General features: G+C 42.3%; 1 protein-coding gene across 1 annotated transcript in view; it reads right to left on the bottom strand.

The window, feature by feature from the left end:
• RTN1 (reticulon 1) overlaps positions 1–26,597 on the bottom strand; it is a 214,036-nt gene that overhangs the window by 78,186 nt on the left and 109,253 nt on the right. Inside the window, exons 2-3 of the mRNA XM_063090009.1 lie at positions 24,812–25,585; positions 18,443–19,192 (exon numbers count right to left, since the gene is read on the bottom strand). Coding sequence (XP_062946079.1) covers positions 18,443–19,192; positions 24,812–25,585 — 1,524 coding nt within the window. The remainder of the gene's footprint in view (positions 1–18,442; positions 19,193–24,811; positions 25,586–26,597) is intronic.

A 26,597-nucleotide genomic window follows, 5' to 3' on the forward strand; every position in this document is an offset into this window, starting at 1 on the left:
AGAGCTGGATCATCAATGTAAACACTCGGCAAAAAGCAGCTTTTACAGCTTTTAGTTAGCCCAACAAATACTTTTCTGAAAAGTGGTACTCTACTGGATGAAAATTTTATATACAGTAAGGGAAATATGATGGACTTAAGTCTATCCTTTGTGCCAGAAGCATCTTATTAAAAGCACTCCTGAGAGTAGAGGAGAAATAAGACATTAAACAGTCTCCCCTGTTCAGAAACTCAGTTTTACCAATGTTCCCATGCAGGCTACCAGAGGCTCCCAGGAACAGGGGCAGGGGAGTCTAAGCATACTTAGGAGTGAGTACAGTTACCATCCCCTACCCTACCCTACAACTTTGCAGTTACCCTGTGATCAGCTTCAACTAAGGAGAGCATTTACATTTAATTGTACAGAGGGCTAATGAGTCTCTAAAGTTATCCAGGAACTCCAAGTACATTGTATAAACAGGAAAACAGGGAGAAAAATGCATTCTTAACCATTTGCTTCTTTCCCACTGGTGTACTATCTCTACAGCATCTGATAGTGGTACTCAAGCTATTAAAGCAATGATTCTTTTTATGTGTCTCACTTCCCAGTAAGCAAAATAGATATCATTATTACTTCAGGGCAATCCAACCTTTTTCCCTAAGGTAAGAAAGGGATAGGAATCATTATTCTGCTCACATTTCACCTTATCACAGATTTTTTGAAGATATGGGAAAATAGGCACAGAAAGATCAGAATATCATACATCTCAACTGTCGCAATGTAAATCAATAATATAGCCAGGGCTGGGATACTTATTGCTTTCATTGCTTCTCTAATACTTTATTGCACTAATTTGTTTATATGTATGTCCTCACAAATGTCCTGTGAACAAGGACTGTGTCTTATTCATCACAGCTTCCTCAGCCACAGCGCAGTAACTTGATTCTTGAATGAATGAATGGGCATGTGCACATGTGCACATGTGAGCAAACACACACAGATGCAGACACACTGAAGAATACACATGGGTCATGCATGCTTTTAATTTCCTGACTTCAGAATCTTTTTTGTTTCTACCGACAGAAATATTTGTATTCGCCATGGTGCTCAATGTTCAGCTCACTCAAACTGTTCCTTAAAGAGGGTAGGTAAAGAGAAACACCTTAATACTTCTCACTCATCTGCAATCTGAGCACTTAAGACTGACAGCATTCTTAGTGAGAGTTAATCATAACAATACCTGCTGTTACTATTTAAATGTTCCACATGCATTTATCCTATCTCCTTGATAGGCTGAGGGTTGGTGAAGCATTCAGTTAAAAGCAACTCCTGGAAAACAAGTTCTTTGGTACACCCCAGTGAACCCAGCAAAGAATTAGACACATATTGGTGCTCTAACTATGTGCTGAACTGAAGTGTCAAGCTGAGGCAAGCCGAAGGTCCATCCAGTTCCAAAGTGACAGCAGAAACTCTTTGATGGTGTTCAAAGAAAAGATTTATTTTTCATCTGTATAATATTTCTGGTTAATGTAATTAATTAACTACAACAAAATGAGTCTCTCTTTAACAAGAGCCTCAAGGCACAGAGTTGGAGAGCACATTTATTGTCCTTGTTAGCAACCTTAACATGTCCGAGATGTCCGTTCCAATATTCTAATTCTATCATCTATCAGGCTTTCTTTGACCATCCAATTTAAAATAACCATCCTTCACCTGCTTTATTTTTTGAATTCACAGAACTTACCAATATCCGATACTACATAATGTGTGTTTATTTGTACACTATTAGTCTCCTCCACTAACGGGACTTCACAAGATTAGGGAGTCTGCTTAGTTCTCCACACTCTCCTCCAGTGCCTACGAAAGAGACTGGTGTTCAGTAGGTTCTCAATAATTATTTACACAGTAATGTTGCTGAATTTACAAATGTTCACTCACTCAGACTCAGACTGCCATTTGAGATAAAGCAGAGAGAGAGGTCTAGGAGTGAGTTAACTGCTTGGTAATTATCACACACATACACACACACCCCACTAAGCTGAAATATAAGTCTTCAGGAAGTGAACACAGAGCCAAGGGAACATATTACTCTGACAAAACAGCCTCATCCAGTGATCAGTAGGAAAAAACAGGGCCAATCAGTATGCAAGACTTGGAAAAAGATTTGCTGCATTCTACTAAGACTAGCAAAAAAAAAAAAAAAATTGCTGCAAGTAAGCCAGATGGGGTAGAATGCCATGAAACTTACAGCAGATGGCACTAAAATATTAAACTAACATTTCCTTATGCTCCAAGATGAGCTCTATGTGAACGCTGATGATGGGAGCCGGTCTATTTAAAAACATGCAGAGGAAAAATGAATTCTGCATTATTAAACCATTCTGCTAAAAACAACTCGAAGCATTAGGACCTAATGCGCTTTCACACAGTGATATGTTAATGTTGTTCAGGCAAGGTTATGTCTGACAAAACCCACCCAGAACAGGAAGTGGGGGGAAAAGCCCCCAGTCTCAGAAATCAGTTCAAAAATAAACTCAGTGTGGTAAAGCCGTGAAAATCTGCTTCTCTGATTTCCATAGCAACAGCAGCAACCCTCAGACAGACACTTTAAAGACCAGATTTGTTTTTCTCCTTTCCCGATACCTTTGCATGATATTTTTGGATAATGTTGAAATACAACTGACATTGCATAAGGTGTAAACACATTGCCGGTTCCAACTGCTTCAGTATTAGACTCAGTGGCTCATCATTTTCTCATTTAACCCACAGTGGTGATTCCACTGGCAACGGGGCAGCACCTGGCTCTCTGGGGATGCCCTAAAAAAGTACTGTCAACTGAAAGTCAGGCTCAATAATATTTATAGGCTGGCGTAAGCTACCCAGTTGGAGGAGAAGATACTCTCAAGATTTATAAACCGTGCAAAGTAATAGTCATATTATCCATCTGCTTTGCACATATTATTTAGGGCTTCCACTTAAAAAGAGCCACAGAATACTAATTTACTTTCTCACTGAATCTGAGATGTAGAGACTATCAAGTCCCAGTCACCAAGAAGTCAGGAAGAGAATTAAAATGTAGAACCATGTAAACAGGCATGCACTGAAGAATACTATAAACTATTCTGTATACTTGAGAAATTCCATAATAAAATATTGAAAATAAAAAAATACTTCTGATCATCATATAACATAGACTGAGAAACCTTTCTACTGCTCCATGTTCTTATTATAGTTGATGTAGAAGAAAAATAGAAGTTAGGAGATATTTGCTCACTGGCTAATTAAAACTGACCAACTGAAGGAAACAAAACAAACATTTGGAGGATTTTTGGAAGAATTTGAATATGAACTGGGCATTAGATGATGTTAAGGTGTTTCTCTTACTAGATGTAATAATGGTCCTGTAGTTATGTAAGAAAATGTTCATATTTTTAGAGATATACACTGAAGCATTTGGGGTGAAATATCTGGGTGGCTGTGACTTAATTCTAAAATGCTTTCCCCAAAAGACAAAACAAATACAAGATGATAATAACTGTTAAATTTGGGTGATCTATATATGGAAGGTCATTATACTATTCTTTCTACTTTATGTATGCAATTTTGCATAATAATCTTTAACATATCTTGAAAAAAAATAGAACCATGAGTACTCATTTTAAATCACAGATAAGAGTTAAGCATTTAAAGGGCCAACCCTTACCTCATCTTCTTTAAAGGATGATTAAAATACCTACTATTTTATGGATGATAATTCTTTGTCAATGCTTGTGAAATACCTTGTATGGATTTTTGGAGTGAGTTGATGCACAACTATTTTTGATATTATGTAAGTGGTGATCAAAAAAGATGAAGCAAAACACACCAAACAAGCAAATTGTTAAAAGAAACCTCCCTATATGAAGAGAGAAATTCTGCATCAATCCTTCCCCCTGCCTGATGCCAGTCTGCCTGCCTGTAGGAGTCCAGGCAGACAGAAGACTGCCCTGAACTGGAAGCATACCAAAGCTTACTTCCCACCTAGGGTAACTGAAGGTATAGGATAGAATTGGGAGAGCTTTTTGAGAGAAACAGTGGTCATCTGAAGCATTTTATGTAAGAAACAGATAAACCCTCAAAGATTTGTTTATCCGCTCTAAAGGGACAATTGCATGTTTATCACTGTGAGAACGTAACTAAACCTTACCCCCAAATATTACTTCAAATATTCCTAAAGAATCTGATTGCTCATAGGGTAGCTGTCTATAAAAAAGAATCACAGCGATGAATCTTCTTTGTGTATAAAGTTTCGCTTTGAGAAACAGGGGAGAGGAGTCTGTGACACTCCAAGCTTGGCATGAATTCAGTCCTTTTTAAAGGGAAGTGGTCCTGATGGCTCTTTTTGCTAAACTTTCTACTGCCCTGGGAATTCTTCTGTGTTGGGAGAAATCAATCCTTAGCCTGCCCATAAAAGACAAGACCAGAGTTGGGGGTTTGAGCTAAATGTTGAGCATGAGGGTAAAATGTCCCTGAGGTGGGCTGTGGCAGGCGAGCTCCACACCAGATGTTGATGAAGCAGCCCACTCAGATCGTCCCCATCCTGAGGAACAGACACACTGAGTGTACCAAAGGAGAGTGGCTGCTGACCAAGCTCTGGTGCAGGGCAGGGCTGCCATGGCCCATCACAGAGCCAGGCCTGGAAGCACCTGGCCAGGGGGCTGATCCACTGAGGACAGCCATCCGTGCTGCCTCCACTCTCCTGTGGTCTTGAGTAACCCCGATTACTGACTGTAAGCTGGGTATATAGCCTTATCTAGTACAGAAAGCACAATCCAATTATAGAATGTGATAACAATTGCTGTCATTTACAACATGCCAGTTCTATCAACTGAAGCACCTTAAAAACATCATTCAATTTAAGTCTCATTACAATTCTAGGGAGTAAGAATTATTAGCTACATTGTACAGATGAGGCCTGGGAAGTTTTAGGCCAGTAGGTAGGTTGTGGGCCCAGGTTCAAACTCAAGTCTTCTTATTCCAGAGCTCTGACAATCACTACATAATACTGCCTATCTCTACACCAACCTAATAACAAAACCTGTTTTTAATTGGGTTCTGCTATATTCAAAATAAGAAGAATTCACTGCAGAAAGCTTTCCATTTTATACTGAGTTATAAAGTTTCAATAGACTTGTCTTGTGCAAATTTGATAGGCTCAGCTCAGCAAAGGAAAAGCTGAACACAGGCCTACAGTGATGTCATCTTCTGCTTTGTCAACTCAAATCTATTGTTGACTATGTCAGCTGAACTTCAGAAAACATCTTCCTCTGCTGACCACACTTGCCCTTTCCTGGGCTGATCACTCCAGGAGTGCACAATCAAGAGGTAAATGCTCTTCATGAGTAACAGTAGGAGATCCACACACAATGTTCTCTTCATAATTGGCCTATTCTTTAACCTTTTCCTGGACTCAATAACATTTAAATGAGATTTTAGAAAAGAGCACAAGCTATAAAACATGCTGACATACAAAAAAAACCTATAATATACTTTGGCAGTGTCTGGAGTCATCATTCATGTATTCATCAAATGTTTATTGAGTCCTCACTACCTACTAGGCATCATTGTAGGCACTAGATATACAGCAGTGAACAAAAGGCTGTGATGTCAAAGAACTTAAAGTCTGGTTAGGAGAGTCAGGCAATAAAGAAATAAAGAAATGCACATATCATATATTTGGGGGGTGATAATGAAAGAGAGTAAGGCTAGGTCTGTGAACCAAACTGACTCCATTTTCCCTGCAGAGGATACTTTTGTTAGTTTTCCACTCCACAGTCATGAGACCCCTCAGGGCAAATGATTACCCCATGGGCTGCCCAGACAAAACAGACTGAGATAAGAGAGGAAACAGACATTTACAGAGTTGCAAAACCCCTCCCTAAGCCTTGTTTACTATAATTGTAAAAGTTACAGATTAACTTTAAGACCCCTTTAGGAATTCCCACCTGTGCGCAACACATCAAAGAGACTGCTACAATGACCTTCCTAGGGTGACAATGATGAACGTGCCTACTGAGCATGCACCCATGAAGCAACCAGGAAGAACAGAACGGACCACCTCCAGTGACGCTGGCCTGCCACCCCTTAACTCCTTTCCCTATAAAAGACCCTGAACAGCTCCCCTGGGGGGCTAGCTTTACTGTCGCTACCCCCTTTATGCATAAGTCTACCTCCTCTTTTAATAAAGCATTGCTTGCTTTACTGTTGGGTACACTGTTCATTTCTATGACTTTGGAATCGAGAGCCTAATTTAATCACTGGCAAAAACTGGAAAGCTTTGGGCTCCGGAGAGGACTCTAGTTGCAAGAGGCAAGTGGCCACTGGGACTATTTTGCTCCCATGTCTCTGCTGCTGGTAGATCGCGCCTGGAGTCCCTGGCCTAAATTCTGACGAGGCAATGCTTTGTTCTCTTTACTTTTCTCTGATTTTCTGAGCTCTCTTCTGTTTGGTTGGATTGTGTCCACGTCTGTATAGGTGCACCCTGGAGGGCTCCTGGCTATGCTTTGTTTTTCTGATTTAAATCTAGTCGATACTTTTATTCTTTATGCTGAAAACAGTGGGGAGAACTGCTTTTATCAATTACTGTTAATGGAATAGGTTGGCCCCACTGACTAGTACTCGGCTAAACTGGACCCCACTGTTCCTCTTTTCTCTTTGTTTGTTTCCTTGGTTAGACATTTAGTTGAGTACCGGTAATCTGAATAAACCTCCCAATCCTTGCATCAACTTTTGGACTTTCAGGTCATTTGTTTAAGGTGAGAGGGCAAGCCGAGCCTGACCTGTCAGTAACAATAAGGGTGATATAAAGGCCTAAAAGAAGAGATCCTTGTGAAAGAGTAAAGACCTGATGATCATCAAATTTTGTGTGTCCCAAGAATCATGATGGGTAGAATCGTGCTACTAATCCTGGCCAAAGGACCATAAGCAATAGTGGCATGTGTCATTTCCAGGAGGAGGCTTCTAAGAGCTAGTGAATGCCTACTATTCCCCTAGCATGGCAATCTAAGAAGCCATATGTGCATATTCAGTGGCATAGGAGGGAGGGAGCTTGGATCCCTTGTAACTGGATACAGGAGAGCCGCCACCAACTAGCACTGGAGTTTGTGCAAGCTAGAAATAAATGTTTGTTGAGCTAAGCCATTAAGATTTTAGGATTTGTTACTGCAGTATGACCTGACTAACATAGTCAAAGAGTATGAAATACCTGAGCCTGGGGAGGGACAACAAACGGGACTGAAGACAACAAGAACCCATACAAAACAGATGGGGTTAACTCAGTGGTCACAAACCCTTGTTGGATGTTTTCAATCACCCGGAGGATACTAAAAAATACTGATATACAGATGTTATGCCCAGAGATTATATTTGAGGATATAGGGCCTAAGCATCTATATACTGAAAACAACACTCAACAGAAAATGACAAATTCAGTCAATGGCTTTAGGAAACCTCCCAGAGGCAACCTATCCCACAATATGCTTGTGAAAGAGCTTATAAGTGAGATCAAGTCAACTTCCTATAAATTATTGGAAAGCAGCCAAACTGTGACATATAAAGAAAACCTAGAAACTTATTAATTGAAATTTTGTAAAATAATATGCTGCAGAGGGAATGAATAGCTAGACTAGATTCTTCCAAGCCTTGCCTCATTGTGTAATTGTTATTAACATAAACATTTAAATAGTAATAAAATGAGAGGGTAAGCACTTACCCTAAATTGTCTCAATTAATCTTCACAAAATTCCTGCAATGTAGGTACCATTATCCTCTTTGAACAGACAAAAGATTGAATCACATGCAGGTTAACTTGTCCCAAGTCATACAGCTAGTAATAAGATGTGGAGGTATGACCCAAATCCCAGTTCTTTATACCAGTGAAGAAGGGAGTGCATAACCAAAAGGAGTTTGAGTTGACAGAGTCTAGAGGAAAGGAATCTAGACAAGGGACCACCGGTGGGGGAAAGGACCTAAGGCATGGACTCAGGGAGCAGCTGCTCTGATTGTGTAGTTGATGACCCCAGTCCTATGAGAAGAATAGTTCACAGGCCACCAAAGCATGACAGAAATTTCTGATGAGAACAATCCACTCTGCCTGCTCCAATTCTATGTTCACCAGGCAACAATGAGCTGATCTCCCGATGAGGATGGAGTTCCCTTCGTTCATTGGCAGTGTAAATTAATAACTGGACATTCTGGTTCAGGACAGATTCAGATAAGTTTCAAAACACTTAATGCTGAGAATGGGGTCTTGGACTGAGCAAAGTTTTGTGTAAAGCAGTGGGCCAACCTTACCCTCACTCCTTCAGACTTCTGGAGATCTGAGGACTTCATCTAAGTTCAGAGCCTGTTTGTCATACAGGAAGAATCATACACTAGCTAACTACACATAAAAAAGAACTGGCTTATCCAAGGAAACCTGTACAGTGCACTCTAAAGTATGGAGAGCATGAAGGACCCTAAGGAAACAGGATACAGAGAATGTGTGTTTCGAAAGGGAAGCAGGGAGAGCTCAGGGGCACTGTGCTCCAAAGCAGGGGCCTTGAGTAGCTAAGGGACAACATGGAGGCTGGGGATACATTGGTGATGGGAGGCAGGGGACCCCAAGATACTGTGCTTATTTCCCAATTTTGTCTTGGGCTAGCCCTAGACAGAGGGGCTTCTCCAGTTCTCCTAGGGGTCTCCCTCACGGCAACATTTTGTGCCTCTTCTCTGGTGGGCTTTTTAGTCACCAGGGCTGCTTTTTACTTTGCACATCTCCAGAGGGCACCAGCTACTCACATTGTGGTTATCAAGGGATTTGTACAGTTCTTTTGACAACATTTCAGAAAATTCAGGCTATTTCAGAAAGTATCAGTAAAATGTCTTGAGGACAGGATTATCTTTAAAATTTACTCAGAATTACCATAATAGTAATTCTAGCAGCAGGGCTGGTTTGATCAGCAAAGGAGAGTAAAAAGGAGAGAGGTATAGAAAAATAAAAGTAAGACCTATTAAGTTATGCCACTATGGGATGTATGCTCCAGTATAAGTGCCAACTACAGATCTTACTCAACCTCATATGATGGTTATCCTGTCAGTCAGTATGATGCTGGCTACAGGAACAAATAACACCAAAATATCAATGGCTTAACATGGGAGAAATTTATTTTGGCTAACTTAACAGATCAGTGTGAGTGTTCATCAGCAGGCAGCTTTCTACCAGGTAGTCATTCAGGGACCCCATTTCCTTCCCTTTTGCCATCCTCTAGGTCTAGAGCCTTGACAGAGGAAAAGGCACAACTGCTTCTCACCCACCTTGCCCCAGATGTGACCCACATCACTACCACTCACATTCTACTGATTGATACAAATTAGGCTCAAAGCTTCACCTAGATGCATGGAGAGCTGGGAAACGCCGTCCCTGACTGAGCAGCCTCTTCAGCAATGACTCCATCCTACTATGGAAGAGCAAGTATCAATTTGGAGGAAAGTCACTCATCTTTACCCATTACAAAATGGGCATCATATAAATTATAGGGGCAAATATTATCTACAGCAGGAAAGATCAAACTTACAGTTCATGTGAATGATTTTATGTCTCACCCTAGAGGCAAACCAGTCCAGATCTGACAGATGAACAGTAAGGCTAAAACCAGAAAGGTGTCTCTTTCACAGAGGACTTTGCCCTCGGGCTCTAAGGTTGGGCTCAGAGCCTTCCCCATCAAGGCTTATCCAAGGAAACCTGTAGAGTGCACTCTAAAAAATGGACAGCGTGAAGGACCCCAAGGAAACATGATACAGGGAATGTGGGTTTTGAAAAGGAAGCAGAAAGAGCTCAGGGGCACTAGGCTAGCAGAGGAAGATGTGGTCTCTACAGGAACCAGAATGTAAATCATGAGAGACTTTATAAATCAAGGTCGAAGCCAAGATTTTTGGCTTTAGAATTATAGCACATCATAGTGGAATATATAAAATCTACCCAAAATTTCAGGATTCTGTTTTCCAAGGAATAAGAAAGGGCCTGAGAATGTGGACCTCAACAAAGAGAGGAAAAGAAAATAAAAGGAACAAATTGACAACGAGACTATTTTACTTATAACAAAATTATCTAGAACCAATCTATTTATGATTTTCTTTATTTACAACATTTGAGAAAACTATGATTCTATGTAAAATGGATTCAGCTATTAATTGGCTGGGCTAAATGAGAAAAAATTAAATCCTTCCCAGGTGATTGGCCTGAATTTCCAGCTGACTAACCATGCTAACACCTGAACTAGCTGCATATATTCTGTACTGTTACAAAACTCCCTACATCAATATACATTCATGGTATTAAATCTTAAATCTCTAAATTCTGAAGCAACTTGCCATAGAAAAGCATTCAGGTTTGCTTACAAACAAGTCAACTACCTGGAAATCAATTGAGTTGAAAAAGAGCACTGGATAACAATCAGGAGATCTTATTTCAAATGCTGGTTCTTCTATCCCTGTGAGATCGCCTAGACCTTGACTGTACCTCAACCCTTGACCTCAATTTGAAATGAGGTGCTGATCCGAAAACTCCAATTAGCTCCCGATAATATCACGGGACCTGACCACACCTCTCAGCATTGGACAGATCATCTAGGCAACAAATCAACAGAGTAACCATTATTCTTTCAGAAGGAGGGAAGAAATCTAGGGTAATTAGAGGGGGAAGTGGGGAGAGAGAGGGGGGTGGGGAGAGAATGGACAAGGGGCATAAAGAATAATTACAATTTGTAGCAATATATACACTAGGAATGTTGATTTGATCAACATATCTCAATGTTGAACCCCCAAAATATGTATAATCAATTTTGATTCAATATAAATTAAACAAACAAACAAGCAAAAAACTCCAATAGGATACTATAGTTCATAAATTCTACATGGTATTATATTTTATGTTTTGGTAGAGTCCCAATGGTCTAGCTTACTATTAATTTGGATAACAACTAAGTTACTCATTTAGAAATACTTTTTGAAACTCTGTCTTTGTGCTTGTCCCAAGAAAAATGTGAATGATGATTTAAATGATCAAGCACCACATAAACAGTCAGCCATGTGAACACTGTAAAATCATTTAAAGACATATTTTCTTACATTATAATCTAAGAGATCTAATTGTAAATTTCAAATCCTGGTGGTTTGAGATGAGGTGAAAAAGTAGAGTTTGAATATTTTCATCACAACCACTGGATGGCAATAGACATTAACGTGAAGGGAGATAATCAATACAACAGCCACTTTTCTGGTTTACTTGATTTCCTCTGCATTTTTAGATGTAAAATCAAACAAATCTCCCAGAGATGTTGGGAGAGGTAAACAAGAATAAATTTGGAAGTAAAAGAATTAGGCTTTGGAAGACATATTCTGCTATTGCAAGTGCTTTATGTATGATAAACCCTCCAAGATTTCAGTGTTTAGCCAAGAATTGTAAAGAAATGAGGTGCCTGCCAGAAGGGAAGAGTTAAGCCAGAATGCTATATTTACCAGGACACGCAACTTTGAGCTGAATTATTTATAAGTAGTAGTGAAATTTTTGATCTTGTGTAATAAAATCATGCTTGCTTCTCCCTATTTGTGACAGGAAGTCTATGGCTCAATGCCACCCTCAGGCCTTCTCCCTCTCCCATGAGTTTTCCAAGCTATAGACAGAGGCCACCCAGAGGACTCTTCTGACACTGGAAGCCCCAAACTACTAAGGCAGTGAATGGTTAGCACCTCTGTGTCCCCACCACATCCTTTCAGGGCCTTTGCTCTGGAGGCACTGTGGGGTGAGATGTTAGGTAGCATCCTCCAAGGCTAGGGCGTGCTTCTGTGATCTGCCGCCCCCTTCTCCCACGCACAGGTGCAAGTCTCAGGACAGTGTACATTTCATTCTAAACCCCACACATGAACTGTTTTAACTAACATCTAAGCCTAAACAGAAAACCCAACTTTCAAGAGTCTGGCTTACGCCCTGGGCAAAGTTGGAGCACTAGAAGAAAAACCCACCAAAGATTACTCTGAGGACTTTGAGAGGTCAGTCTTGACACAGTCCCTAGAACAGTAATTCTCAAATTCTGATGTGCCTACAATTCACTGGGGAGCTACTTAAAGAAGGAAATTCCTCATTCCCTTCCTTTAATGTCTGTCCCCTGCTGCATCCAAATGTAAATTTCACAAGGGATGGATTCACATCTGCCTTGGTCACCACTATATCAGGCAAACAGTACGCCATATTGGTTGAATCAAAGGAAAGATGAATGGATGAATAGGTAAGGTCTTGCTTAGGCAGGGCTGGCATAACTTTGAGTGAAATTTACGTTGTCTGTATTGCAGGAGTGTTTTGTGGGATCACACAGATAGAATCTAGAAGTGCAGAGATCATATCTGTAAGTGTCCCATCCAGATTTTAAAGGAAAGTAAGGGTACCATCTGAAAGGGGTAGAGATTCCCCTGGAGCCTGTCTTAGCTCTGAGAATTAGAAGTACATGAAGTACATTCTCCAAGCCCTGTTATTATAAGCGAGGGTGATTTATGTAAGGGATAAAGGGAACGGATAAAGAATCACAATCACTATCTAAATAAGGTTACTTCTTGGAGGCACCAAAATGTTTGCCATCTGTCAATCTCTCTCTACAGGCAAGTTCAAGATTGACTTGAATCCATCTTAGGAGCTAATCTATGCCCCACTCCGTGCTCCAGCCAAATTTATTAGAGAGTGTTTACTGTGTCCCAAGGAATTGGCATCAAAATATTACAGAGGTACAATAACCATTTCAGATCTTTATACACACCCTCGAGGTGAAGTGTCAAGAATCTCTCTCCCTAGAAATAACAAGTGCTGGGGCCCACCAAGATTTGGAGCAACTCTTGGAGCAACTCTATCCAAGGCTGAGAAGGAAACCTCCCAGTGTCCTGAAGCCACCATTAAAAAAAGCATAGGTCAATATGCAATTGGAACAATTCTAACCTTGTGACTGCTTCAGAAGGAAAAGCCAGTGAACTGAGCTGGCTACTGGCAGCCTCATTCCAGGGATGCCTAGACCAGGAGAGCACCTTCTTTCACTGAGTGAAGTCTCACAAAAGTTGCTTAGTTGCTTTGCATGGTCTAAGGTGGAAAACTCGATGTCTCCATGGCATACACCAACACAGGAGCCAGAGTTTATCCAGCAGCTCCTGGTCCATCTTGTGGAAATCTATAGCATAAGGGCATGAGTCCTCAGGCTGATTCAGAAATCTGTACCATGAAAGGAAGAGAGTTTCTAAGAATCTTTACAGCCTGATTTATGAATTCAGTCTCAAGGAAGCAAGTAAACATAGGACTAGATTATAATGACTTTTGTTAGAATTACAGGAAGAAAAGTAAATAGATCACACTTATTTTGACTCTCCCCCAAATATTTTAGGACACAAGCAGTATCGAGTACAGGAATGAAAAGTAATAACAAACATCATAAATGCTAGGCAGATAAGAATCTATTCTATTTAAGAAGACCTCCACCTGGCAGTCTTCCTGCAAATCACTCTCCCAAAGAAGAGATAGGCTTTTCCCTGCCACATTTAGAGAGGTGGCCACAGTGAGGAGGCTGCAGAGGCCTGCCTCCCAAGGCACGGGATAGGCACCTCTCTAACCAGAAGAGATGGAAACATCAAGCTCCCCCTTGGTTTCTCTAATTAAAAAACATGATATACCTAAGGTATGCTCACCAAGGTGCTATTTTTTCACTACAGGTCTGGGCTACTTAGCTCATCTGCTTACAACAGAAATTCTCAAGCCTCAGTGTGCTTATTAAAAGTGCAGATTTATACACCGGCCCACTCTCATTCTATAGTTTTGGGGTGGGGGTAGAGTGGGAACCTGAATTTTTAACAAGCACTCCAGGAGATTCTGAGGTACCTGGTGCCCAGGCAACATTTAGGGAACCACTGGCTTAAAGCAATATTTCTCAGACTTGGTCACTGGATTGGCATCCTTGAGGGTTCTCACAAAGAGAATTTTCACATTTTCTATTTTTATTTTGATAATAATTTTTCAAATATTAAGCATATTCTGGATCATTTGAATGATAATTTTTATAACCAAACACTACTGCAAGACTTCCATTGAAGTGTTTATAATCAGTTGGCACCAAATATTTTAACTTTGTTTCGGGCTAATGAAGCTTCACTCAGATTCAGACCTGATTTGATGGTTCACACCAAAGGGACACTTGAATGACATCACTCCATTTGCTCAGGAAGGGAAGAGAGAAAAGAACAGCCTATGACAAGTAACATGGACATATTGAATTTGGGAGGTCTATGGGGAAAAGGGCTTAGAGCTCAGAAGAGGGGACTTCTCCGAAATGAGATATCCGGGAGGTGCCACATTTAAGGAAGTGGCTAAAAACTGCTTCCTTTGAGAGCAGCCCTGATAGCAAGTAGATGAAGGAGGAAGAAAGACAAGGACGGAGCTCAGGGTCAAAACACAGGAATGGTAAGGGAGGCGGCAAAGGGAACTGGGAAAGAGGTCAGAGCATAAGAGAACAAGGAAGGAGAAACTTCAGTGCCATCAGGGAAGAAAAAGTTCTGAGGAATGAATCATCTCCACGTGAGCTGACATCGTCCCCGATTTTCCTGTTAAATGAAATAAGTTACAAAACAGTGTGTTCAGTATGATATCACTTGTGCAATAAAAATTACATATGTCCAAATATTTACAGAAAATTCCTGAAAGGAATGAGAATAACAATAAAAACGAAACCAAACAAAAGCCTGTGGTTATCTCTGAGAATTAGGAATGGGAGGGTAGAGAAAGGGAACTTTAGCTTTTCATTGCGAACTATTTTGTACTGTCTGAATTTATTATCGTGAACATACATTACTTTCTTTCTAATGTTTTAAGCACTGAACAGCAGTATAATAGTAAATTACCACAGTGAACAAGAAAGATAAGACTGAAAAGCGACCATTTGTTTGGCAAGAAGGGAGTCGCTGGTGACCTTTAGCAGAGTGGTTTCAGGTATGAATGTGAAAGCTGACTCCATAACCTCAAACACATCCGCTTGAGCTTTAACGTGAGCGCACATGCACAGGAATCAGAAGGAGATCTTGTTAACATGCAGATTCTGATTCAGTAGGTCTTGGAAGGAGTCTGAGAGTCTCCATTTCTAACAGCCTCCCACATGATATCCATGGGGCTGGCCCAAGCACCATACAGTTGAGCTGCACAATAAAGTAATCAGAATGCAGGAAATGAACATGAAGGCAAAAAGATCACTATTTTCCAAAGCTGTCCCCTGCAAGGTGAGCTCTGAGGCACACTCTAATAAAAAAGATTCTATAATCAAATAGCTTTGTTAAATATCACAACCCATCCTGATGAGTCATATTAGGTACTTGTGTTTTATTGAGAATTTTTTAATGGGATTTTCGCTGAGACATTCCTAACAGTTAGGGCCAACCTTGTAGAAATGAAAAAGTATCTACCCCTTCAGAGTCTAATGTTCACAACAGGCTGTCCTAGAAGGTGTGGGGGAGCAGAAATACCGGGTAGCAGGAGCTCAGGGGTGTACAGGATGAAAACTGAAACATGAAGAAAAAACTGCATTTTGTCTCTGGTGCAACAACAGAGGTCTCCAAAAGGCAAGAAAGCTCCCAAAATAGACCTTGTCAGGGCACATATACCAGTAAGCCTAATGCTCCTTGGTAGTACATGCTATGATGTCATCGGATATCTGCCAAACCTTATTCTAAATATTTCTGGACTCTTCTGAAATTTAGCCCAGCATAAGCAAGATGGCTTTAAAGCCAGTGGAATGAGCATACATGTGAAAGCATAAACTTGAATGTATTTATACCGCCTGAGGCTTCAGCGGACAGGAGCAGGAAACCACAGAAGGTGACTTGACTTCACTGCTGGGGAGAGTCACGCTTGGCATGAGCACAAACCTACTGTCCACTGACAGTAATTAAGAACAGCCTGGGGCAGGCTGGGCATCACTGACCCTTTCTTACCTGCTGAGATGGAGCAGGTGAGACCAGAAGAAACCTCAGAGCTCAAATAATCTGCTGGCAGCACTGAGTCATCCGTCCAGGACCCCCATTGTGTGGCTGCCCCAGAATGGCCTTCTAGACTCTCTTCATAGATAGTGCAGCTGAGGAGTGAGTTTCAGTGGGAGACTGAGTTTCAAAGGACCTCTTGGTGCAGAGGAGGGCAGAGGTTACTCACCCCAGCAGGCCTTAGTCTTTTGAAAAGACTGCCACTCTCTCCTCTCTAACTTCTAAACCTGGCAGCAGAGGGTCCAAACCATATGGGGCAACTTGTACAGAGATTCAAATGACACCGAATTGGGCATAAAAGATGCTCTGAAGGTTTTGCATTCACAGATGCAGTTTTGCATCCCCTCAGCTCTTCATTAGATGTCTGGTCAGTCAGTCCCAGCTGTTGTACTTGTCTCTCAAATTTACTAGGGAGGGAAATGGGCCTACAAAATTCCCTTTTCTCTTTAGCCCTCAGATGTGTTTACTTTTGAGAATACACATATTTGAACAGCACTGTGCTATGGTAACTATCTCAGAAGCATTAGTTAGGGGATAAAATAGAGACACATAGCTGTTACGGTACACTGATATGAACACTCGCCCAGTAAAGTCAAGCTTGACTGCAGCGCGGGCCTCAGGGGAATGAAGGTTGATGATGTTAATGCTGTTTCCCATGGCTCCTGCAAGGTGCAGGACCCTTTCCCACCATATTCAGAATGTTTGCAAAATACAAAACAGTTTTAACATTCACCTAACAAATACACGTTCCCGATGTTAAATTAGTCTTCAAATATCCTCCCTGTCACACACACTGAATACACTTTAAACTCTCTGGAGAGTTTTTTTGGAAATCAAGAATCAATTATATCAGCCCCTCCATGATGCCACATCTTCAAGCCACCAACAGCTATGCAGCAAGTTTGCCTTTTTATTTCAGTCCTCTAGGTTCCCCCATTCCAATATGTTAATTTTAAAGAATTTGGAAGTTAGCTTCCAATCTATAAATGAGAAAGTTTTTGTCCTCTATTTGTACATGAAGCACTTTAACTGCAGCAAACATCACTGAATATAGCATAGACACCAGAAAGAGGGTGTACCCTTGAAATCATTTATCCCCCAAAGGTAAAACATTTCTAGAGAAACAAAAAGCAGAAGGAATGGGCTAGAGGGGATCTTGAATAAAGTTGTGCTTTCAGGGTATGTTTAAAGTTCTACCTGGGTGTTCCCAGGAGCTGGGTAAAATATGTCCTCTATCTCCACACTATGTAATGCATTAACAAAAATAGAATGAACAGGGCCTCCTTTACTCCTATGACTCTGATTCCTTTCCTGAATTCCATAATGCAACTGCAGTCAGGTATGGTAGATGACTTGGGAGTAAGAATCTCCTCTACGCACACAAGTGTACTTCAAAAAGTTGATGGAAAGGGCCGAGCCCGTGACGCACTCGGGAGAGTGTGGCGCTGGGAGTGCAGCTACGCTCCTGCCGGGTTCAGATCCTATATAGGACTGGCCGGTGCACTCACTGGCTGAGTGCCGGTCACGAAAAAGACAAAAAAAAAAAAAAAAAAAAAAAGTTGATGGAAAGATTCGATTACCTTTTAATTCTATTTTTCCACAGACTTTTTGAAGTGCCCTCAAATAGTGCCTGGATAATAGAAAAATGACTTCCATTTTTCTTGCATTTGAAGACCTCACCTCAAGATTTTTCATAGAGACAACATAATGACGAAATTAAAATCATTCTAAGTTATAATCGACTTTAAAAATTAAGTCCTTAGCTCTTGCTTAGAGACAAGAGAAACTCTAAAACCAACTTCGGTTCCTGTATTTCCTAATTAGCTGGGACACAAAAACCTTATCAAAATCCAAATTCCTTGCTCCTTGGGTAAGAGGAAGGTCGGAGCTGAGCTCCACTAGGCCCATTTAAGAAACTCGTTTGGCTGGCAAAATGGACCGTGCTCATGGTGGGTTCCAGCACCTGGAGGGAGGGTAGCCACTCCCCATCACCGAGGGGGTGGGAAACTGGAAGCGAGCTGGACAGTAACAAGAAAAGCATCGCTTTCCAGGGGAGGGTACCCAGCTCTGGAATGAAAGGAGGGCCACATGAACTCCATTCAGGAGATGGTGGAGTGTACACAAAAGTGCTCATTGTTGGGGACGCTGGGGTTCAGCCAGCGCCTCGCTGCCCAGAGCACGTGGTTTGGGCCGCCGACAGCCCTCCCAGCTGCGAGTCTGAATTCTCTCATCTCCTCCCATCCCCCTTAGAATTGTTCTCCAGTCTGTTGTCTGAGCAGCATGGGGATGACTCCAGGGCTGCGCCAGAACCGCCCGTGTACCGAATACCTCGGAGCGAGGGGACAGCACTAACTGGACGACCCTGCTTCCATCAGAGCAGCCTTCACGTTACCTTTCTGCTTATTGAGAAACAGCAGCGGGGGCGCGGCGCCTGGAGCTCGCGGCCCAGGGCGCTCTGTGGCCTCGGGACCTCGGTCGCAGCTTGCAGCTTCCACAGGTTTCCCATGCGAGGCGGGCTCCTGGGGCGCCAGGGCTCCGTCTCCACAGAGCGGCTGGGGGCCGGCGCGGGGGGCGGCCGGGGGCTCCTGCCGGAAGCGACCCGGCTCGGCCAGGCCCCGCCGGCAGGGCGCGCGCTCCTCGGCCCGGGCGCCCGTCTCCTCCCGGATGGCGTCCAGGGCGCTCGGCTTCATTGGGGGCGAGTCGTGCTCCCGCTTGGGGCTCTCCTCCGAGGCGGAGGAGGCGTCGCACGACTCGATGATAAGCTCGCTGTCCAGCTCGGCCTCGCGCTCCTCCCGCAGGATGCTGTACTGGACGCACGGCGAGGCGGGCGAAGGCGGGGGGCCGCCCACGTGGCCGAAGCTCGCGTAGCCCGAGGGCAGCGCGTCCTCGGCGGCCATCGGCTCCTCCGACACCAGCTCGATCTCGGAGTCCCCCGACTCCGCGCTGCTGGCCTCATGGTCCAGGGGACTGGGGAGGGTCGGCAGCCCACAGCGGGCCTTGGCCTCGGGTCTGTCGGCCGCCTGGGCCGCCGGCCGTGGGCTCTCCGAGGTTTCATACGATAAGCCCTTTGCTTCTTTGATGGCGGTGATCAGCTCATCCTCAGAGATGCTGCATTTCCCCTGGGATTCTGCAGCAGATGGTTCTGTCGTCCCACAGAACGAAGAAGAGCCAGAGAGGCACACACAGAGACAGACAGATGGACAGAAAGAGGAAGAAATAAAACAAAATTCCGTTAGGGGAGATGTTCTGTTGTTGCTTGAGAAACACACATCTCATTAGCACAAAAATAGTCTGTTTCCAGGGCTATGCTGGAAAGACAGGCCACCTGAAAGAAAAGGCTAATTACTGCTATGGCCCAATTAATCAGTGTTTTGCACACCTATCTATCTTCATCCAGCTAATTTTAAAAATGACCCAGCAATTTCTTAGCAACAGAACCTCAGATGGTTTTTCTGTTTCAATGAGGCAAAAATTCTAGAGGTTTTAATTTCTGATTCATTCTCTCAGGGAAGTTTTTCAGTTTCACAGATTTCCTCAGATGATCTGATGTATATAACTCGCTAATTGGGCCCATCAACACCCACAAATCTAAAAATCGTCCATTATTCCCTGTCCACTGCTCTTCGTCTTTTCTCTTTTAATAAAACAAAGATAGGTCATTTGGAGCCTTGGATACAACGTGACTTCTGAGCTTTACATTTCCCATAAGAATCGGTATGTTCACTCTTTTTTAGTGGAAAATGCAACTAGGTGGAGCAATGTAAGGGAGAGTTTTTGCCAGTTCCACCAAGCAGTCTGTGCACATACATAACGCACAATCTCACAAGGCTTCCAAAGAACTGCCGTTCCTTTTCCTCTCTTCACCTCCTCTTGGGAAGAACAAAACGAGTCACCCTCAGGCCCTGAGTACATCCTGCCTTCTGCCTCATGTTTATCCAGATGGCCTGAAGGCCACACTGGCAATCTTGCTGAACTTTCTTTCTTAGATGAGAGGCCTGGGATCACCATGACAACACTGTTTAGGGGCTTGGTTCTCCCTTGCCATACAGCAAAGCCTTATTTCAGAATATCTTAGACAGTTATCTCTGGTGCTTTTGTGAGCAAAATTCGTTGTCATTTCTCCAAAGCTTTGAGGTCACTGGGGAGTGAGAGGAGTGGACTATCTATGGCTAGGTCATTTGTTGTTTTAGGATTGTGAGAGAACCCCAACAGATAAAACATTTTAGATTTTCCTAATTCTCTTTAAATAAGAATTGATTTTATTCTTTATCCATACATCATTCCCCCTTCTGTTATTTATTGAGAATCTACTATGTGTTTAGGCACTCTTATAGGCACTTGCATATATCAGTGAAGGAAACAGGTAACAAAATCCCTGCTTATAGTCTAGTGGGAAAAGAACACAATACATAAAAAATATATATGAGGGTACCTCAAAAAGTTCACGGAAAGATTCATATTATCTTTTAATTATATTTTTGCGTGAACTTTTTGAAGTGCCCTCACATTATAAATAAGTAAAGTCTACAGTTTGTTAGAAGATGTTAAGTGCTATGGGTAAAAGTAAAGTAGGGTGAGGGAATCGTTAGTGTTGAGACAGGGTGGGAAGGAGCTCACAATTTTGAGTACAGGAGTCAGGACAGGACTCACTTAAAAGGTAATCTATATTTAAAACATGAAGGAGGTGAGAAAGTTATTCATGAAGATATCTGGAGGAAAAGAATGCGAAGCAGAGGGTGCAGATAATGCAAAGACCCAGTGGTGGGAGCAGCAATGCTTTCTAGGTATTGCAAGGAGGTCATTATGTCTAAGTGAAGTGAATACAGGGAAGAGTAAGAGAAGAGGTCAGAGACTTGTGGAGAGGGGTGGGTCAGATCATGTAGGAGCTCATGGGGCTTTTATCCTGAATGAAATGACAAGTCATTGGAAGGTTTTGAGCAGAGAAGATATGATCTATGGGGTTTGTTTGTTTTTATTAACTTAACAACCACTTTATTATCTCTCACATGATTTGTGTTTAAAAAATTTATTATATGATCCCAAACTCTATTTTTATAGCAGTCAGTTCCTTATTAAGTTGTGTATATAGTTCTTGGATATGATTTTAACCAGTGTGAAGATATAAAAGTTATATCAGCTTACTCCTGGATGGTAGGCTACAGCAAGGAAGAAGTAGTTAAGGAGCAGAAGCTGGTGGAGATTAAGGAATGGACTACACCTCCAGAGCACTATCAGTAGCAGCGTAGTCATAGTTCCGTTTGTGGAGCAACTGCTAGGTGCCAGGCACTTTACATATGAAGCTTAGAGTCCAGTGATAGTAGGTTAAGTGGCTTGGCCAAGGTCACTGTACTGGTTTTTCTCTCTTTGCCCCCTTGGATCCATCTGCCCCCATTTTTCAGTGCCCTGTTCTATGTATGCTCTGACCTACATAGAAGGCATTATCCAGCATCCCTTCCCCTCTGGTTTCTGGTTGTTTTTGGCCAATAGGAAGCACTGAAGGGCTGGGAGGAGGGAGATGTTGAGATAGTTATACCTGCTGCTATTTCTGAAGCTCTAGCTCTTGGCAGGCTTCAGAAACACTGTTCCCTCTCCTTGCTCCTTTAGGTCCAGGGGTGGTAATGGCTCCGAACGTTCAGGCTTCACCATCTTTGCTGGTTCTCTTAACCACATTTACATAACTGTAAATAGCCCCTTCTTTATACTCTCTTCAGTTACAACCTTTGAGTGTGTCACTTGTTTCCTGCCCAGATCCTAAATAGCTAGAAATGACTTGGCTTGAATTTGGACACATCTTGCTGTTTCATGTGTTTTTCGTGTATTTCATGCTACAATTGTTTAAAAACAAGGTGGGGAATTAGATGGGCAAATTATATTTTGGAGGATAAGAAGAAGAAAAAAAACTGAACTGGATAACCACGTACAGAAGTATGAAGTTGGACCCCTACCTCATGTCATATAAAAAATTTACTTCAAGTGGGTCAATCAACAGCTTAAAACCATAAACTCTAGAAGAAAACATAGGAATGAATCTCCATGACCTTGGATTAGATAACGGTTTCTTAGAGATGACACCAAAAACAGAGGCAACAAAAGAAAAATTGACAAATAGGATTTCATCAAAATTAAACACTTTTTGCTTCAGAGGACACTACCAAGAAAGTACAAGCACAATGCACAGAATAGGAGAAAATATTTGCAAATCATATAACTTGATAAGGAGGCTGTATCTAGAACATGTAAAAAACTATTACAACTCAATAATAAAAAAACAAATAACCCAACTTAAAAAATGGGCAAAAGACATGAATAGACAGTTATCCAAAGACGATTTACCAATGGCCAAAAATCAAGTGAAAATATGCTCAAAATCATTATTCATCAGAAAAATACAAATCAAAACCACAATAACACTTCCCCCTGACTAGGATGACTAGAATCAAAAAGCCAGATAGTAATAAGTGTTGACAAGGATGTGGAGAAATTGGAACCCTCATTCACTGCTCGTGGGAATGAAAAATGGTGTAATTGTTTTGGAAAAAGTCTGGCAGTTCCTCAAATGTTTAAACATAGAGTAACCATATGACCCAGCTATTCCACTTCTTGGTATCTATCTACCTAAAAGGAATGAAAACATATATCCACACAAAATCTTATACATGAATGTTCATAAAATCAATACTCATTATAGCAAAAAAAAAAAAAAAATAGGTGGAAACAATCCAATGTCCATCAGCTGATGAATGGAGAAATAAAATGTGGTATATTCTTACAAAGGAATATTATTTGGCTATAAAAAGGAATACTAACACATGATACAACATGTCTAAACCTTGAAAACACTATGCTAAGTAAATAAGCCAGGCACAAAGGACCACATATTATATGATTCCATTGATATAAAATGTCCAGAAAAAGCAAATCCATAGAGACAAAAAGTAGATTAAAGGTTGTGGGGAAGGGGAAGATTTGGGGGTGACAAAAAAGGGTACAGCATCAAGTATCTTTATGCTATGGAATAATGGAAGGGTTCTCCTGCACACTGCTGGAAAGAGTAAAGGAGGCTTTGAGATACAGGTATGTCCCTACCTCATGTTGCAAGCTGGGGCAGGTCACATCTAATCCACCTGGAGCCTCAGTGTCTTTATTTGTCATCACTACCTAACTCTCACTTCACATCTTATGTGACGTTCACTGTGCCCTCACCTCCATGTCCTTGCACCTCCTGGGACGACTGGAAATCCACCCCTCCCCTTCACCTCTTTATTTCCTTCTGCTCCTATCAGAATCCCCTCTGGTCTCAGTTCTACCGGGGAGCTCTTGGACTCCGATGCTCCTCAGCACTCTATGGTTCCTTTTCTCAGAACACAAATCACACTGGAGTGGGACTGTTTCCTCACTTGTCTGGCCCACTGGAGGGCAGGGACTGATGTTTGTTTTGTTCATTTGTTTGTTTTTGTTTTTTAAATTTCTGCATCACCAGTGCCTCACAGAGTACTGACCAAAAGAAAGTGTGTAAAAAAGCATTTGTTGAGTAAATGAGTGAATCTGAAAATCAGGGACTTGGTACAGTGGATCTTTAAGACCCCTGGGGCTCTATAGCTGAATGAGTCTGAGGCAACTTCAGGGAAGGGAAATAACTGATGCTAAAATCTTAAGGGAAACAGAATAGGAGAGACTTTATTGGGTCTGCTCTGTCCTAACGCTTGGGCCTGTACTGCAGCATCAGGGTTCAGAGCCATCACTTCTCTTGAGGATTCAGGTCCTTTTTAAAAGTTCAGTGGAAGCTCTTTCACCAGAAGCAGGGGAAGCTTCAAGGACCTCTCACTGTCCTCTTCCTCCCAATGTCTCCTGGGCATTAGAGAGAAGATGAGGGACATATTGTCTCTGCTTCTTCCTCATGAGATAGGGTGAGACAGGGTGGGGTGATGAAGCTCCTGCTACCACCTGGCTTTTCACCCAGGGCATGGGAGGCCCCCTTTGTGTTTGAGAGAATATGCCCAAGCGTGGTTTAACATCTTGCTTTGAATCAGAGTAGGAGAATGTTCAAATTGAAAAAGATCACAGACTAATGAACTCTAAACTTTTAAAATTCTAACCAAATACATCTTTTAGTTTCAAAAATAAAATTATATGCCGATCTACAATAAACTGTATGCTGAACTTCAATAAACTAAAGAGATAAAAATAACAGTGCAGAGATTGGGGAAGGGAAGGGTGCCCCTTGTTCAGGTTTCCTCTCTCTGCCTATGCCACCCCTAGAAGATTCTGAAGCCCACCTTCTCCCTTCCCCTTCATTGTACAGACTTAGAGCCAGGGCCAAGAATGTTTAATGCCCTGACCAAGGTGGCCCGGCTGGTGTGGGGAGATCAGCCAAAGTGCTCTCCCAGATGCCTCCAGGAGAACTGGATATCTGGGAGGAAAGCTAACCTAGAAGCAGGCAGCCCCTCTCTCTGTGCTGTGAACAGTCAGGCAAACGTTTCCAGCATGTCATCCATACCTCCCCCCTCAAATGAAGCAAGAAACATTTTACAAAGCAAATCTGATAGGGCTTTAAGGGAAATCCTGGATCTCAATCTTTGTACAAAGGGCACAAGACTGAAAAAGTTGCATGTTAATTAAATCAGTTAAGCTAAATAATATTTAAGGGGACTATATATATATAAAGTATTTTGAATGCACATCTTCATTCCTTAATAAGTGTTTGAGGAATTCAGATTCCATATGCTGGGTTTTCCCAAGGCAGGAAATGCAGTGCCTTTACCTGTTCCAGAAGATGGAGGGGTAACAGATTCGGGGCTGTCATCTTCAGGCTCTGAGACGGTGACTGTGGGGACAGTGTCAGGACTTGGCTTCAGACAGATGTCTTGCTTCTCGGGGGTCTTCTCTTGGGTAGCAGTTTCAACAGAAGGCTCAATCTCCGTCAGCGTGATTTTGACAGGGGCACTGATCAGAGGAGGGCTGTGCTGTTCTGCAGAGAGATCATCTATGTAAGGAGCAAATGTGGACTCTTCAGATAAATGGTCCTTGATGATGTTTCCCTCCACAGGAACTGGTTTGTCAGGTTCAGGGACCCCTTGAGGTTTTGCTGAGATTTCAATGTCCTTATTCTTACAGTCCAAGTCTTTATCTTCCAACCTGGGGTGACGTTGTTCCTGATGGTTCATCTCCTCTGGCCTGGTTATGTCAATGTATTTATAGGCTTCTGCTTTCATCTGGTCCAGGGGGTCTGCTAAGATCTTGTTGACTTCAATGGATTCTGCAGGGGTCATCTCTATTCCAGAATCAGAACTAAATAAGCCACGAGGCTCCATTGCAGGCACATTTGGTAAGGAGTGTCCAGGGCTACCCAACTCCTCAGGGCTCTCTGAGGTGGTGATGTGGCCATTTTCCTTCTGAAGAATTCCAGTGAAATATGTAGAATCCTCCCGAGGTGGGTAACAGATGTCAGAAATCAGAGATGTGTAACACGTTCTTTCCCTATCTCTTGGTGTTGCTGAGAAGGTGTGATCCATGGCGCCAGAGACATCTGCCACACCTATGAATCAAAACAGCAGCAGACAGTGAGTGGGCATCTGGCTTAAGGTCTCTCTCCTGCCGAACCCAGCATCCACCCCTGCCTGTGGAGACACCTCCCCTGAAGCACAGGCATGTTAATTTTGCTTTTCTTCCTGATAGTCTAGGGCACTAGTATTTTCCTGGCAGCAGACCCCAGACGTGGCCAGGCCCAGGGGAGTTGGGAACAGATCCCAGAGGACTAGAATATGGATTTTCAACATCTACTACCTCAACACCCAGTGACTTGATCTGACCCAGTATTTTTCAAAAGAAACCCTCTTTGTATATACAGTATTCATGGCTCTTATAAGGGGAGGTAAAAAAATGTAGGCTAATTTGGGCTTGTAAACGCAGCAATAGGATAGCTGACTGGGGGATAACTGCTCTTGGACACTCACAGAACTGGGAGAGGCCACAGAAATTTTCTGTCACCCCTTTCATGGACTCCTGCTCCAGCCATTCTCTTTTTTCAGATCCTCAGAGAAAGGTACTCCTAGTTTTGGGCCTCATCCCCAAGTGCTATCACCTTAATGGTGCGCTATCTTATTTCTTCAGTTCTCCCCTGATTTTGTCTCCCTCATCTTTCACTCCTCTACTGCCCATTCTTTGCCTTCCAGTGATATTCAAAGTGATCCACTGGGAATTCCTTCCTTCCACTGGTGGTGCCAAGGGCAAAACAAGTTTTCAAGTTTGAATCCATGGAATGTTTTCACCTGGCCTTCATTCTCTAATAAACCAGCCAAATAATTCATTAATAGTGAGCAGAAAAGCAGCCCTCCATTGTTTTCCTCCGCTCTGAAATGCTGCCGGGGGGGGGGGGGGGGCAGTGGGATTTTACCTATCTCTTACAAAAATTTTGTAAATTAAATCCCACATTCTCAACATATGCACACAAACTCATCACATACACATCTACATACACAAACACACGCACAGCATGTACAATATAAAAACAAGACACAGAGAAGAATATTCCAGACTAGGGTGCCAAC

Source organism: Cynocephalus volans, chromosome 3, assembly GCF_027409185.1.
Source record: "Cynocephalus volans isolate mCynVol1 chromosome 3, mCynVol1.pri, whole genome shotgun sequence".
Lineage (NCBI taxonomy): Eukaryota > Metazoa > Chordata > Mammalia > Dermoptera > Cynocephalidae > Cynocephalus > Cynocephalus volans.